Source organism: Ptychodera flava (genome assembly GCF_041260155.1).
Source record: "Ptychodera flava strain L36383 chromosome 23 unlocalized genomic scaffold, AS_Pfla_20210202 Scaffold_24__1_contigs__length_23054250_pilon, whole genome shotgun sequence".
Classification (NCBI taxonomy): Eukaryota; Metazoa; Hemichordata; class Enteropneusta; family Ptychoderidae; genus Ptychodera; species Ptychodera flava.
In genome coordinates this window covers 15,376,132-15,390,850 of record NW_027248278.1, presented here as the reverse complement: position 1 = coordinate 15,390,850, position 14,719 = coordinate 15,376,132, and the positions used below count along the sequence as shown (strand labels likewise).

The 14,719-nt window shown below is 37.5% G+C and overlaps 2 protein-coding genes and 1 long non-coding RNA gene across 3 annotated transcripts; all 3 read right to left on the bottom strand.

Moving 5' to 3' along the window:
* Positions 1-1,974: 1,974 nt before the first annotated feature.
* On the bottom strand, positions 1,975-4,689 carry LOC139124698 (aminopeptidase N-like). The gene is made up of 4 exons (XM_070690818.1): positions 4,572-4,689; positions 3,891-4,096; positions 2,853-3,020; positions 1,975-2,119 (listed from the first exon to the last, which is right to left on the bottom strand). Exons 1-4 carry the CDS (start codon positions 4,641-4,643, stop codon positions 1,975-1,977), a joined length of 591 nt encoding a protein of 196 aa, XP_070546919.1. The 5' UTR covers positions 4,644-4,689.
* Positions 4,690-4,993: 304 nt separating this feature from the next.
* LOC139124816 (aminopeptidase Ey-like) lies at positions 4,994-6,469 on the bottom strand. Its single transcript, XM_070690923.1, has 3 exons — positions 6,321-6,469; positions 5,695-5,774; positions 4,994-5,225 (listed from the first exon to the last, which is right to left on the bottom strand). The coding sequence occupies exons 1-3, from the start codon at positions 6,467-6,469 to the stop codon at positions 5,032-5,034; spliced, it is 423 nt and encodes a 140-aa protein (XP_070547024.1). The 3' UTR covers positions 4,994-5,031.
* A 2,301-nt stretch (positions 6,470-8,770) lies between these two features.
* Positions 8,771-10,002, bottom strand: LOC139124744 (uncharacterized). Its single transcript, XR_011550015.1, has 3 exons — positions 9,920-10,002; positions 9,216-9,370; positions 8,771-8,884 (listed from the first exon to the last, which is right to left on the bottom strand). It is a non-coding gene; the product is annotated as an uncharacterized lncRNA (long non-coding RNA).
* Between the last annotated feature and the right edge of the window lie 4,717 nt (positions 10,003-14,719).

Genomic DNA, 14,719 nt, shown 5'->3' with positions numbered 1-14,719 from the left:
GCCATGTCAACAGTCGTCGCGCGCGCGACATCGCTGTCACGCCACGCGCTCACTATACCTGTTCGGGGGTAGACCATGCACGGTGCCGTCCGAGTGTTTGCTAGAGCTTGGCCAAAAATACAATATCTTTAACAGGAAAACCATGGGAAAACATTACAAGACTCAACATGTTATTTCTGTATTTGGCAACCAGAAACACCCGTGTTCCTCGAAGCCCTTCAATTTTTTTAAGTTGGCAACATCGCTTCGCAGGCCAAAAACCGATGACGTTCATCGTGCATATCTCGACGTTTACCGTGAAATATCACAGCTGATATTTTACGGTGAACATCACTAGGATGAAGCGATATGGGCATGAGTATATGATAATAATATACATAGGTTCTCGCAAATGGTAAGCATATAAAGAAATAAACAAGTTTAAAGTAACGTTAGTGTAACATCTTTTCGAAATGACACTGTCATGTACACCATATTTTGTCGTCACTCTTTTAATAGTCATCTAATTGGCGAATGAAGGTAATTTCGACGATAAATTCAGAAAATAGGTAGCGCTTGAGGCTGAAAATATGAAAATTCGAATTCCGCAAGAGTAGTCGTTACTGTCACACGTTTCCCGCCCATATTATGCATTCTTGCCTTTAAAAGATATTCAAAATTTACGTGACTGGTGAAAGAACGCATAGCGCTTCGCACAGTGTACTTACGAAAGACTTTAGAGCCAACTTGTCATCAAGAAGGTGCATTTACTCCTTGCAAAAAACGTTACCTGTTTGATAATGCATCTTTTGTTAATTCCGATATTGAATTGAATAAAATCCACTGATGACGCGAGATTTATAAACTTTTATCAAAAAACCTGTTAAACCGTCCCTGATGACTACATTACGTAATACTCTGAACATATTCACATCTTTGGAAATAATTACCCCAAAATTATTGCTTAATCGTTTCATGTACATATAATACACACAAGGTGACTGGCAGCATTGTTCGCATCACTTCCGTCAGCTCCTTTGTGTCGGCGTCACACGACAAAAACATTTCAATGACGTCATCAAGATGTGACGTTTTTTATCCACACTGAAACCCTTCTGGAGGTGCCTCTACTGTCAGGGGGAATCTTCGATAAGACAAGTCAAGATGGTTGCCTTACACCCGCTTTATATATAGTCGGCGATGCATTCAATTATTTCAACTTGTTGAATTCTCTTTCAGGAACTGTGCCACCTCCTCTTCATAGCGTTCCTTCCAAGCTACGTTGATACCAATTTGTTCGATGGCCAGAAGTGCTGACTTATCACCAGAACCTCCCGGGGGATTCTGGGAAAATAGCTGCTCAAGCTGGAGACAGGTAAACAAAAAGACAAACACTTACACTTTCGATCAGAGAAGAAAATACTTCTTCCATCATAAGCTGTCCACTAAATAATCGAAAACGTACTTAGAACGAACTAGTCAGGAACTTAAATTGTCATAACCTTTGAAATCTTTGGAAAATTAAGATCAGCGTATTCATTCCGCAACTGCTTGCGCCCTCTATCGATAGGCTTATCACTCACCTGTTTCATCTGTGACTTATTATTTATCAATGACGTCACTCCCTGAATCATTTCTCCAAAACCAAAAACTAAGCTGGCGAACCTGTATAAAATACAAAAAATCGTACATTTTATTTTCCTCCGTATAGTTTTAACACAGGGACGGCAGCCATTTTGAATTTCAAATATTGGTCAATGACAGGTAATTTAATGCCTCTAGTACCAACCTTTGCATCGCGATCCTTTATTTTTATTCTTGGTTTGGTGAGAGAATGGTTGAAAGTTTCACCTTGGAAGGTTTCAGCAACGGTTTCAGACTTTCACTTTGGAGGTGCATACTACCTTCATAAGATCATCTTCTTTGGCTTAAGTATCATGCAATGGCGTAGACAGCAATAACGCCGCACAAGTCAGAAATCAAAATCGTGTCAAATTACCTTTCTCGGATAACGTCCCATTTTTCCACAATGAAATCGAAAGCCAAGGCTTGCCCAAAATGTGTCTTTCCCACGCTTCCAATATTCGACGGACCGTATTGCATCCGAACTTTCGTGCTATCCAAGCTCCATTCCATGAACCTGGCAACAACAATTATTTGCCCTGTTAACTGGACATAAGGACGTGAAAATGAAAACACTTCCACCTCGAGAGGAATGATTCTACTCTTCCTGTCATGTTCGCTTGAACAGGTGGCGGAAATTTTTCAGTTATAAATGATTGTTGATTTAGTACTGTACACGATTTGAACTAATTTGGGATAATTGGATTCTCATATTTTTTCAAATTTCTAAAAAGTGTTAGGTGGCGTATAGCTGAATATTGCGATACTACACAATACTCATAAAAACAAGTGTGTAAATGAAAAAGAAAAGTCGATGAGGTTACATTTGAAGATTGAATCGACATTACTTCATCATCCAATTATCTTAAATTAGTTCCAATCGTGTTACCTGTAAGACGTTATTGAAATTTGAAGATGATGAAAGCAGTTTGTAGTTGCCCTTCTTCTGCAATTTAATATATTTCCGTCTCGCCAATTGTGGTTCCTTCCCACATTCAAAAACAAAGCAAATGGAGGCCAGTCATTTCCAAAACCCACTGCAATCGAAACTTCTCACTAAAACTTCAACAATATCCTTACTTGCCATATGATTTCCCCTCGTCTATACCTTTTACAAGCCCACTTATAACAGAAAACATTCGCCAACTCTACACTTTTCGTACTAATTATCCATTTTTATTATCTTTCATCTACATGAATAAAATTATGACATATTGAGAAACAAAGATTTTAACAAAGTTATAAATTACCTCCACAGTACCCAAGGATACTGTGAGGCTGCCAGTGCCTGACGTAATGTGTGTGCGTCATCAGCATGGCTTGATACCTCTTGTCGTCGCCATACTGTGTCCCACACCTCGGAATCTCCCTTCATTACACCAACGAAATATACAAAACTTTTTAAATCGGCTGGAATTCTGTAAACAATTTAGAATCAATTCAGTATTAAAAGTAAACGTTAGAGTAGCTTACGATATAGTGTACAACTAAACACATCAGAGATCACGTACCGTACCATACCATACCTCACTATATTATTGTACCGTATGCGCATCGTACTGTATCAGTACAGTGCAGTACAGTACAAAACAGTGGAGTGCAATGCAGTACAGCAGAATAAATTTCGGTAGAGTACAGAAAGGTACAGTTGCAATACAACAAAGCCTAGCGCAAGACCGAAAAGTATAGTAGAGGTAATTGTGGTACAGTAAAGTACAGTATAGCTCAATACTGAACAGCACATGACACTACCAAATGGCATTGGAAAATGTTGTAAACAGCAAAATCAAAAGCCGAACAGTCCAGTCCTGTCCAGTACAGTACCGTACAGTGCAGTACAGTACAATGCAGTACAGTACAGTACAGTAGAGTAGAGTACAGTACAGTACAGTACAGTACGGTACGGTAAGGTACAGTACAGTACAGTACAGTACAGTACAGTACAGTACAGTACAGTACAGTACAGTACAGTACAGTACAGTACAGTACAGTACAGTACAGTACAGGAGAGTACAATACAGTACAGTACAATACAGTTCAGTAAAGTGCAGTACAGTATAGTTCAGCACAGCAGTGTACAATACGGTACATTACACCACAGTAGTACACACTACAGTACAGCACAGCACGGTACAGTACAATACAATACAGCTCAATGCAGTACAGCACAGTGTACTTCAGAAGAGTATTTTATATCACATTGCTTTTTCGAATTCAAATGCCGAAGCTAAGCAGTGTAGCAGTGAATTCTTTAACATGAGTCTAATATAAACAGACTAGGAACTCACTCTTCGTCCTTGTTAAGCCAGTTGTCAAATAATGTGACAGCTTGACTGACAGCCTCTTCGTCACCATTTTCGCACAGTGTCTTCAGGGTCAAAGTTCTCAGAAATCGCTGTTGTAAGTTGCCCTTTGACCCCAAGGTACCGTAGTTGTCTCCCACGCCCCAGCCGAGAAGCGCTACGAGATGGCGTATCTTCTGCTTTATGTAATTCTGCGTGTTACAATACCATGCAAAATTTACGGAACTGGAGATTTCAATGACATTTGTATGTCAGTATTAATCAATCATTTCTAATAGAGGAAAGGGTTGAAATTTAAAAGTTGACATAAAACGGGACAAGATTTCGAATTGCAGAATTATCTGATCATAAGGATTAAATAACGTTCATTTGCATAATTAGTGTGAATATTCGGAAAGTGTCACTATAAATCGCTATACCTTTACAATGTTAAAATTGATAAAACGACTGCTCTGTAAAGAATCAACAGAAGCAAATGCTGATTTTATGAATGTATATGGAACTTATTGGAATGTTTTGCAAAATATACTGCTTACGTTTTGTAAAAGGTTTAAAAACGGCCATGATTGGAACTATTCACTACTCTCCAGTAATTTAAATCAGCAAGAATTTAACGTTTACATATATATATACCTCTTACTATCCCCAGAAGACATTAAATCATACCTGCAGAAGGCCGTAAGATTCTGTAGTGTACATCCGTTTACGTATGTAATTGAAACCTTTCATAGCAGCCATCCAGGGCAGATAATCATTTTCTCTGTCGAGATACAGTGTGACGCTTAAAGCAAGGTTTGTAACCAGTAACCCAGCTCTGAAACAAACACAATTGTACATTTGTCAACAGAACAAACACGGCTAATAGCGTTCTATCATTATCTGCGCTGTCGTCAACGTCATCATCATCTTCATCTTCATCACTGAGACCATTACCTTTACAGCAACCATCGTCGTCATCAACAACAACGACAATGACAATGGCAAAAGCAAAATACCAAAGGAACAGACACACCTACATCAAAACCACCAACACAAGTATTGGCAAGAAGATCGTCATCCGCCATTGGTAAAATAACTATTAACAAATTTCAGGACGCCACATAGGCGACCATGTCACCTCAAAGCCTCACCTCTGAAGCGCGAAGGCGTCATCCAGTATGGCTGCTCTCGTAGACGGCGAGAACTCTGTGTGATCTCTCTGCAGTTGATCGGTGAGGGCGTCCCAGTTATCGTTTTCGTAGTTGACACGGTAGAACCCGGCCTTGTCTTTGTTCCCTAGTATCCAGTTTCCTTGGTAATCAATCTTCATCTCGATATTCGCTGTCATGAAACGTATTCATACATGAATCTTTGCATTCATTTTTATCGTAGAAGAAGAAATGTTTGAATGATACTATAAAAGTTAAAATTTTTGCCAAATTTTCTGCTGAAATTTAAGTTTGAGTGCACTTGATGAAATAGATTGAAAGACCCGTCGACCGACAGCGGTCTTTCCGCATAGAGAGCGCCCTCGAGTGACATATCTTTCAGTCTACCAAACAAACTGGGCCCATCTTCTTTCTGGTGTAAATCTGTGGTAAATTGAGTGTGCCTTCTTCGATGAATATATAACAACATATCCCCTAGGATAGTCTCGAATTGTACTTTAGCTACACGTAGGCACAGTGTTTTCCGGTCCCGTTAAAGTTTGTGATATTTGGGGTAGTCGCCATTCTCTAACTCTTTTCTAGTAAAAATAAATAAAAAATAAAGGTAAGTAAAATATTGACAGTACCTAAACGTTACTCACTCGAGTTCATTTCCAACCATTGACCTTTTGGAGTCCTGTTCGTATGGGTTAGATATGCAAAATATATGAACCATTGGTACCTGTTAAGAGAAAAATAACCATACAGAGACATTACTTCAATTAATTTGGAATAGCTTTCATATGATCCATCGGCAGTAGAAGCCCCATAGCCTAGAAATTAGTTTTATGATCACATTGCTACATTAATAACCACTCCTCTTTCAATCAAGATCATTTCATATGAAAATGTTTGTGCTGATCTATTTAAAATTGCACGTTACTCGGGCTCTCTCTGCCAGTGTAGGGGGAGAGAGTTGCTGTCCAAGTTACTATTTACATAATAATAACGCAAATTAAAATAAACTTTAATCAGGAAAACAAAGGAAAGAGGACATTTGTGAGCTACTCTTTACTTAAAATGTAATTTGAAGCGTCCAATAGAGAAAATGTGATGTGTCGATAATGGTCCAGAAGTAGGCAAAATCAAAATTGTTATCAGCATGCATGTATATTATGGCAATGCAAACTTCGTGTAAACACAAATACAAAACAATTTCACTGATGTTCACACATATAGAGACTCTAGGGATACTAGACAATTTGAGTGTTGGTAAAGTATCAATCACCTGTATGGACTATCATTAATATTAATATCCGAATCGTCTGTCTTAATCGTAAAGTGGCTTTGCTTGACGTTCACATTGCGCATGCCTGATGACCTGTCCCTGGACACGGTTACGACAGGATATCCTTTCTGGAGTGTCCATGTGTCCATTATTTCTTTAATCTGTAGTCTGCTATTTGCAGCCTGTTTCAAAAATTGGGAAAATTGGACTCAAGTTCTTTAAAATAGACCATTGTCTTTAAATTGTGTTATTAAAGAATTCTGACCCTCTGATCTTCTGAAAGAAAAAAACAATAATGTTAACATCATTACGCCTTTTTCATTTGTGATATTCAGAAGTATTCGAACGGCAACAGTAACGTAATTTTAATACCACTCGACTATTTATAAAACGCACAATGTTATATAGTTACTTTGGACTTACCTCTGAAAATTCTTCCCAGAGTTCATCCATATCAGCATTAGAATACATGTATTTCTTGATATAATTCTGGAAGTAAGCAATATCATAATCATGCAGATAAAACCATCATTTACTTTATACTTTAACAACCACGAGAAATGTCATTCGTGTACGTATAAGTACACGTTTAAAGGCAATATCGCACGATCACATTTTTCGATAATGCAATTTGATCAAAATACAACTGACAGAAAAAAGGCGGATTTTCATTTCTTCAGAATAATGATGATTTTATCTGCCGAAGAAAAGTTGTCTTTTACGTCTTGAAAATATACTGCTATTCGCAGGCGAATTCTGCAGGAAAAACGTATCGTTGGATCTTTGTTACGACAAATATTTTCTCACAACTGTGTGTCTACTTCTAACAGTGGCATGTGATCTATAATATGTATTTCTGTTCGGGAAATAACGCTGCTTTCTTCGGAACAACAGTTTTATAACACTCATCCTTTATCAAAACTGTTTGAAGCTAAACATTTCACGTGAAACATGGCAAGTCTCAGAAACAACAAACTTTAGTTCAGAGTTCAATAATTCTATTTGGCTTCCGTAATGTCATGCAACTACAATATTTCATCTATTATTTTCGTTTGGTTTTTTTTTCTTTTTACACCAAAAACTACCAGAGAGAAACAAATATTCACTTTTACTGATTATAATGTAAGCCAACAGAAGCAAAGAAATTTAGGGGCATAACTATTCTGCCTTATTGTTTGCTAAGGGTGCTATCTGCTAATTCATCTGTTATTAATAATCAATGACAGATGAATTAGAAAAGATGAATTAGAAAAGACTCTATGAATTAATGTTTTGTCATGGCATTGCTTAGCCTGACACCCATTTTTCAGCAATCAGCGAAGAGCTCACCTGAAGGGAACTGCGAAAAGTCGTTTCGCCGACGAAGTATCGCAACATATAAATGACGCTGAGGCCTTTCCAGTAGGTGACTACATCATAAAACTGTACGATATCATCCGGATCATTGATTGGTGACGACAAAGGGTGAGAGTTCATGAAGGCGTCCATTTCTAACGCTGGCAGTACTGATTGAGCAATTACCATCTCGTTCTGGAAAATGGAATTGCACATGCTAGCGTTCTACAATACTGAAGGCAGTGTGTATTGGAACCGACGTTGGGTGTGGGGAGAATGCTAGCAGGTTGTAATAGTCTTAACAATAGATTAGTGCAAAGTTTCTCAAATAGCATCACAGTACATTTCAGTTCAATTTTCAGCGCAATATTGAATTTGTTGATTTCTAGATTCACAATCTTTTAGCCCAGGAATGATATTTAACATTACATTATCGCGGAAAGTAGTTTCAATTTTAAAATGTCAGGAATCTGGCACTGTTCACTGGTTTGACAATGCCATGGTTGCCTCATTTACCATTCACATCTAATATTTAGAATATCTAATGTAGAATGTATTATAGCCAAGATCTGGGGCTATTAGCTCAAAGAGTGGGTGAAGGCAGGCAAATGGTCTCCTGCCCCGAGGGTACATAGTCCCTTGTTTGGGCTTTAAAGGTTTCATTACATGCCTCTCTAAAATAGGTTTCACTCCAAATGTTTAGGCTTATCATGACAATAATAAGATGTCAAAAATGGAAGATTTTTATCATTGATTGGCGCATTGATATTTGAACAACTGTTATGCGGTCTTTCAATTTTTTTATGCGTGATATTCAAATAATTTAATTTGATCATGTTAAGATCCCAAAATTGTCAAGTTGAAAATAGTTCCGGTCCATTTTCAGTCAAACGATGACTATACGACCCCCGACGTCACTAACGACTTGCCATTATATTCCATAGAGCGCGTGACCTTCGATATACGAGGCATGTGATATAGAAAATATTATGCTGAATACCGTGCATAGAAGATTATTGATACCGCACACATTCTGTGTTTTCCAATATCGGTTGTGAGTAATTATCTGAAACATTTCGAAATACATGACACAATTCACACTATGTGTTACCTACCATCTTCCAATCAGGAAATATATGATTCAAAGCTTCTGACGCAAACATTGAAGCGAATCCTTCTTTGAGCCACAAATCTGTCCACCATTTTGGAGTAACCATGTTACCGAACCACTGAAGAAAAATGCATCAAAATTAAAATATATATTACCCATTGGTATGAAACTCTCGCAATGCGGTGAACTATTCGTTATGACGTCTTTGGCAATAACATTTTAAAATTGTTACAATTTCAAAGAAATTTATCATGATATTTTTTCTGAACAGCATGGTCATAAAATAGACTATGGAAAACAAATCCCTTCGCCAACACATTTCTCACGATCGATGTAGCCGACATAAACTGTCGAGAAAATGGCAAATTTATCCAAACGTGTGCGCACATAGTTATATTACTGAAATTCAACGAAAAGATAATTTCTCATAAATCTGAATCGTTTAATACCATGTGTGCGATTTCATGAGCGATTAGATCGACTGTGTCTTCAAGAACTTTTGCAGCAGATTTCTCTTCGTCGACGATGGTGGCGCTCTCACGGAGTGTAATAAGACCCCAGTTTTCCATGCCTTTCGCGGGATGGTCAGGTACCACAAAGAGATCTGGTCAAACATAAATGCGCAGATGAGCAATAAACAACAATCGCTCAAGAAAAAAAACTAAAACAAATTCACATCTGGGTTTTGCGTTCTTTAATAAAGTCACAACTTTGACAAAAACATGAACGACGTCATGCTTAATCTTATATCATATCGAAATTGCAATTCATAAATAATAGTGATAGAACAATTATGTAACGGCAACGGAGTTGTGTCAAGTAGGCAAGAATGCCATGAACTCCAGTATGAATGCATTCATAAGAATATGTCTCTAACTTTTGTTTTTTTCAAAGCAATTAAGTAAAATACTACCAACAATGAAATACTATTTAAGAGAAATGTACTGCTACATCTTTCTGACAAGCACTGTAACCCTCTTTACTATTACCAACAAATTATATTTAAATACAAAAAACTCCAATATTAGTTTATAAATTAAATCTGACATTTTGAATTTGATTTTATCTTTAAAATGAATTTTAACATATAGAGTTCATCGACACTAGTATGACGCTGAAAATGATTTGCAAGCGAAACGCTTAAAACTCTCACCAGATTTTTGGATAGGGTCTTCTATGCCGAAATACTCTTCGAAATAGCCGTATGACCAATTTGCGACGTTAAGGGCAAACTGAGTTGTGATAAGACATCATCACGAGCCCAGACCCTGATCTGCGTCAGGGAATAAAAAAAAATTATTAAAGGAAGGAAGTTATTGCCCTGCATTTTTTTTGTAGATTTTGACTGACAGACAAATGGTTTCCTTGATAATAAACGTGCTGAAAGACTGCCAACAAATTGCCAATAAAAGATATTCAAATAGAAAAACCTCCAGTATTTTTTAAAAATTATATCTGACAATGTGAGTTTGATAAGATGAACCAATGTGATTACCTGTTCTTGAACAACAATTGTGTTTCAAAAAAAATTATGAAGAATTGACCTACTGAATTACTTACAATTTTTCCATTCGCTCTTGTCAGCTCTAAGCTGTCGAAGTCAGACAACGCTACAGCTAACAGATAGGTTGACATGACGGGCGTGGTCTCAAACACGTCCTGTACCAGGACGAATCCTGCAGTTTGTTTGTTGATAACTTCTTTCCGTTGGAGAGCGATCGATATCGAGGCGCCCTGATGATGCTGATGGAAAATGTCGCTTTCATTGCTGGTTCATCAAAACAGGGAAACGCCTTACGAGCATAGGTTGGTTCAAACTGGGAGGCTATGGCATACCTGTGATAAAAGTCAAATAAATATACTAGAGAAGACTTAAGGTTGAACGCGCCTCGGGGACAGATACTCGAACTCTCAAGCTTGTACAATTCTTTTCTAATATACCACTTGTGGGGGTTCATTTTATAGTATTGCTGTTAGAAAACTTTTCACCTGCTTAGTTTTTCGAAATTCGAAAATTTTTTTTTCTCCATAGAGTATACAGGGATGGCGGCCATTTAAATTTTAAATATCGGTAAATCCTGAATTATTTGTTTCTCTAGTACCAGAATGCGCACGGTGACCCCAATTTTTATTCTTGATTTTGAAAGAGAATGGTTGAAAGATTCCTCAAGGAAAGTTTGAGCAAAAGCTTAAGTCTTTCACTTTCGAGGTGCGAAATACCTTAAGCGAGATACAGTCGCTACCTTTTTGCCCGCAGCCAACTGAAACTTGCTTTACTGAACATGTTGAAATAGTGAAGGTAGATAAGAGACTGTCTCAGATTGTCTCACAAGTTCAAGCAACGAAGTTCCTTCGTTTAGATCAAAACCCTTGTTCAGAATTGCGATAATGATAATAATGATATCTGCAGACACTTAGCAAATTTAAAATAACGATACTTTTTTCTTAGTATATGATGAATGAAAAGTTAACGATACAATGTTACTGTCGGTAAATTGTGTTTGGGAGTGATCACAGTAGTATGACAAGAACGAGTTGGCAGTAAAATTTGTTGGTAGGAATGTGCAGTATTTCCTTATTTTTACAAGCCATGTAAGGAAAAGTTAATAAAAATGCGAAAGTGAAGTTCGCTGATTGAATGGAGGTTCAACACTTGACCCCCCCACCCCTCCCCCGTACTACGGCCAGGGGATTAGGGTTAGAACTTGAGCAAAAATTTGAGACGGACCCTAAGGAAAACTGGCTGGCTGTTTGATCGATTAAAGCAATTAAGTCGATGACATTTTACAATATTGAAAACATCTTTAACTCTTTATGACTGGTTTATTTTGTTGTGTTCTACTAGGTCGAATCTCGAACAGGTTTCATGAAATACTTGATTTGTGACGTAATCACACACCGAGAATGTAACAAAGGTGTCATTATGTATGTGAAATACGACAAAAACGTATCACCGATGATGAATATTGGATCATCAAAAATAGCACGATTAATGGGAAACTACATAGTGAGTAATACGCACAATTGATGATTACAATTGGAGCAAAATAAGTGAATTCTCGGCTTTACATCTACTGATAATTTTGAAAGGTAGGTTGGAAGCACACACACACACACACACACACACACACACACACAATGAACACAAACTCAATTTATGTTCAACTGAGGCGATGTTTCTCAAGGCTTTTGATTTACATCACCGGTTCAAGTTCAAAGCTTGCGATAGGACTGCCGTAGACAAGTGTCATGCGTGGATGTATAAATCATACCGAGGTTTTGGGACAGAATGCAGTAGACAAGATACAGCCTTTTGTTCGTTTCAAGGTAGAATGCGCCTTGGGAGAGATATTTTGACTCTCAAACCTGTTCAATACATTTTGGTCAACCACTTATGGTGTGGGGGCTCATTTTGAAGCTCATGGAGTAAGTAAAGTTTCCATTGGCTGATTCATATTAAAATCGAAAAAAATCCTGTTGAGTTAACACAAAGATGGAGGCCATTTTAATTTCAAGTGTCAGTAAATATTGGGTAGGCTGTTCCTTTTGTGCCAAATTTTTCACTATTAGCTCTACTTTTTATTTTTTATTTCGAAAGCGAATTTTTTTGTTGTTGAATGTTTGGGCAAAATTTAAGTCTTTCAACTTTCTGGCGCGTACTTCCTTAAGTGTAAATTTGCTCGCTCGGACGTAAAACAGACAATTTGTTTTGTGCACATAAGAATTTCTGTTACACACCGGGAAACAAGCAAAGTTAAATTATTTGTGCTCCTGTTACTTTGAAAAAAGCTGACCCAGCGTTGACCCCGACTGTTCCCTAAGCAGCACATTATCTTTTCTATTGAGACGCGATGACTAACTATAAGACCCTAGTAACAGCTGCTTGCTAATTCAATTAGTCACTCGAACGCGTCAAATGTTCGTTAAGTTGACCTCCTTAAGGCTTTTATTGAAAATATCGATTTTGCGATTGTACAATGTCTTTGCGTATACTGTAGGCACTTTCAGGCTAAATAGGCTAACACAACAAACCACGCTGGCGTTCAGAATTTGAAACCAGTTTTAAGAAGTTCGCAACTTGAAAGTAGATCATAACTCTTTCCGCCTACTGAAAGAACGACCAGAAACTGTACTCAATATTGCCACTTGACAGACGTATCCAAGGAGGTGCATTAAATAGCATGACATTACATGTCTGTGTGATGTAGATTTTTTTGCAAATTTCTTTTCGTCAGTTTCTCGTTTCGACCTACTTCTAATACCCAATAGTTGATCCAAAACATTAGGCCGTGGTTCAAGTATCACCTGTTTCGTTTAACCTCCGCTAAAAATAGACGAGTCTGTCTTTCATATTGTTCAGTTGCAGATGGATCTCGAAAGTTTAAACTCGGATTTTTGTATCGATCAACTACAGCTTGTTTTAATGTTTTCCCGCTTTGCTCATCCAATTACAGATGACGTCACTTGTTACCAAAAGACTGCATGCTAAACGTTATCAGCTGATTCTAATGATCGACGATACACGTCGGCAGGTGAGATGGTGTAAAAATCCGAAGGGCAAAGTTAAAAAACATAATTATGGTCTTGCTTCTTTTTACAACTTGAAATTGTTTACATCTGTCGAGGACATATATTTGGACTCTCATATCTGATCTACCACTTGCGGAGCTCGTTGTAAAACTCTTGGTGTAAGAAAACTTTTACCGATTTAGTTTTTCGAAATTAAAATAAAATTATTTTTCTCCATTAACTTAGCACACGGATGTCGGTGATTATGAATTTAAAATGTCTGTAAATCTTGGGTTATATGTTTCTCCGGTATCAAAATTTGCACGGTGACCCCTTATTTTTATTCTTGATCTTGAAAGAGAATGATTGATAGATTCCTGAAGGAAAGTGAGAGCAAAAATTTAAGTCTTTGACTTTCGAGGCGCATAATACCCATTATTGATATCTGATCCAGTTTCACACCAGGTAGATACATCTCCTAAGCTGTACCATTCCTTCGTCAGCATTTCTTTTTTAAAATTTGAATAATTCCTCAATCTCGAGAAAAAAATCTGTTTACGTTTCAAACAGACTTCATTGCTCCAAAATTGTGTTTTTCAAAGGATCTCAAGGTCATCCGGGTGTAGACTACATAGTACATTGTTCTTTCTAATATGTTTCCCTGTTTCTTCATTTTTGAAAGCATGTAACTTTTTTCTTGCATTTTTATTTTCCTAATGGGAACTTTTACAATCAATGACACCACACCTTACGTAGAACATCAATTTGATATTTGTATCGTGGAAATATGTGTTAAAATTTGATGATTAATTCAAGGAATTATCATGTACTTTTTGGTCGTTTTATGACTGCTGCAGACGACAAGGTATAGCACGTCTTTTGTGTACTATGTCTGCATGAGTGCAATGGACTTGGGTCATTGCCCTTGGCTTCTTCCCGCGCTATTCAGTGTTTAGACAAACGCACAATTGACGACAGCCTCTGCGGGATAAATTTCTCAACAATCATCCATCATTGCCGCTTAATTTTTAATTTTAATTGCCGAGGCGTGGCATGCGCTGATCTTTTTTGAAATGGGGTGAAAATTTTAACGATCAATACTGAATAGCTGTCGTTAGCTTTTCCCGCTATCATCATGTGAACGACTTACATTAATTAATGCCATGATTTTTATTCACCTGAGTAGAACAGTGGGAAAACGATTGCAATGGCCGCCTTAATATACTTACCCTTTGACAGTGATTCCATCTTCGTTTCTGACGTCATATGAGCTAAGATAAATTCCGAATAAGTCTTGTCTCAGCATGCCCTTGAACTCGAAAAATGTTATTTCGTACTCCTTTCCGCTTTTCAAATTTTCTTTCATCAGAAGAACGATGCCTACACTGTAAAGTTAAGTGTTCAAGGATAGAACACCAATTAAACGCCTTTTTGTAACACTTTT

Bases quoted from the DNA above. Each gene is read 5' to 3' on its own strand.
- LOC139124698 (XM_070690818.1), bottom strand. From the start codon at position 4,643: ATGGCTGCTATGAAAGGTTTCAATTACATACGTAAACGGATGTACACT. The intron at 4,097-4,571 runs GTATGATTTAAT...TGTAACACGCAG, and splicing joins AATCTTACGGCCTTCTGCAG to AATTACATAAAGCAGAAGAT. The intron at 3,021-3,890 runs GTGAGTTCCTAG...AATTGTTTACAG, and splicing joins TGGCTTAACAAGGACGAAGA to AATTCCAGCCGATTTAAAAA.
- LOC139124816 (XM_070690923.1), bottom strand. From the start codon at position 6,469: ATGGACACATGGACACTCCAGAAAGGATATCCTGTCGTAACCGTGTCC. The intron at 5,775-6,320 runs GTGATTGATACT...TTCTCTTAACAG, and splicing joins ATTAATGATAGTCCATACAG to GTACCAATGGTTCATATATT. The intron at 5,226-5,694 runs GTGAGTAACGTT...GTTTCATGACAG, and splicing joins ATGGTTGGAAATGAACTCGA to CGAATATCGAGATGAAGATT.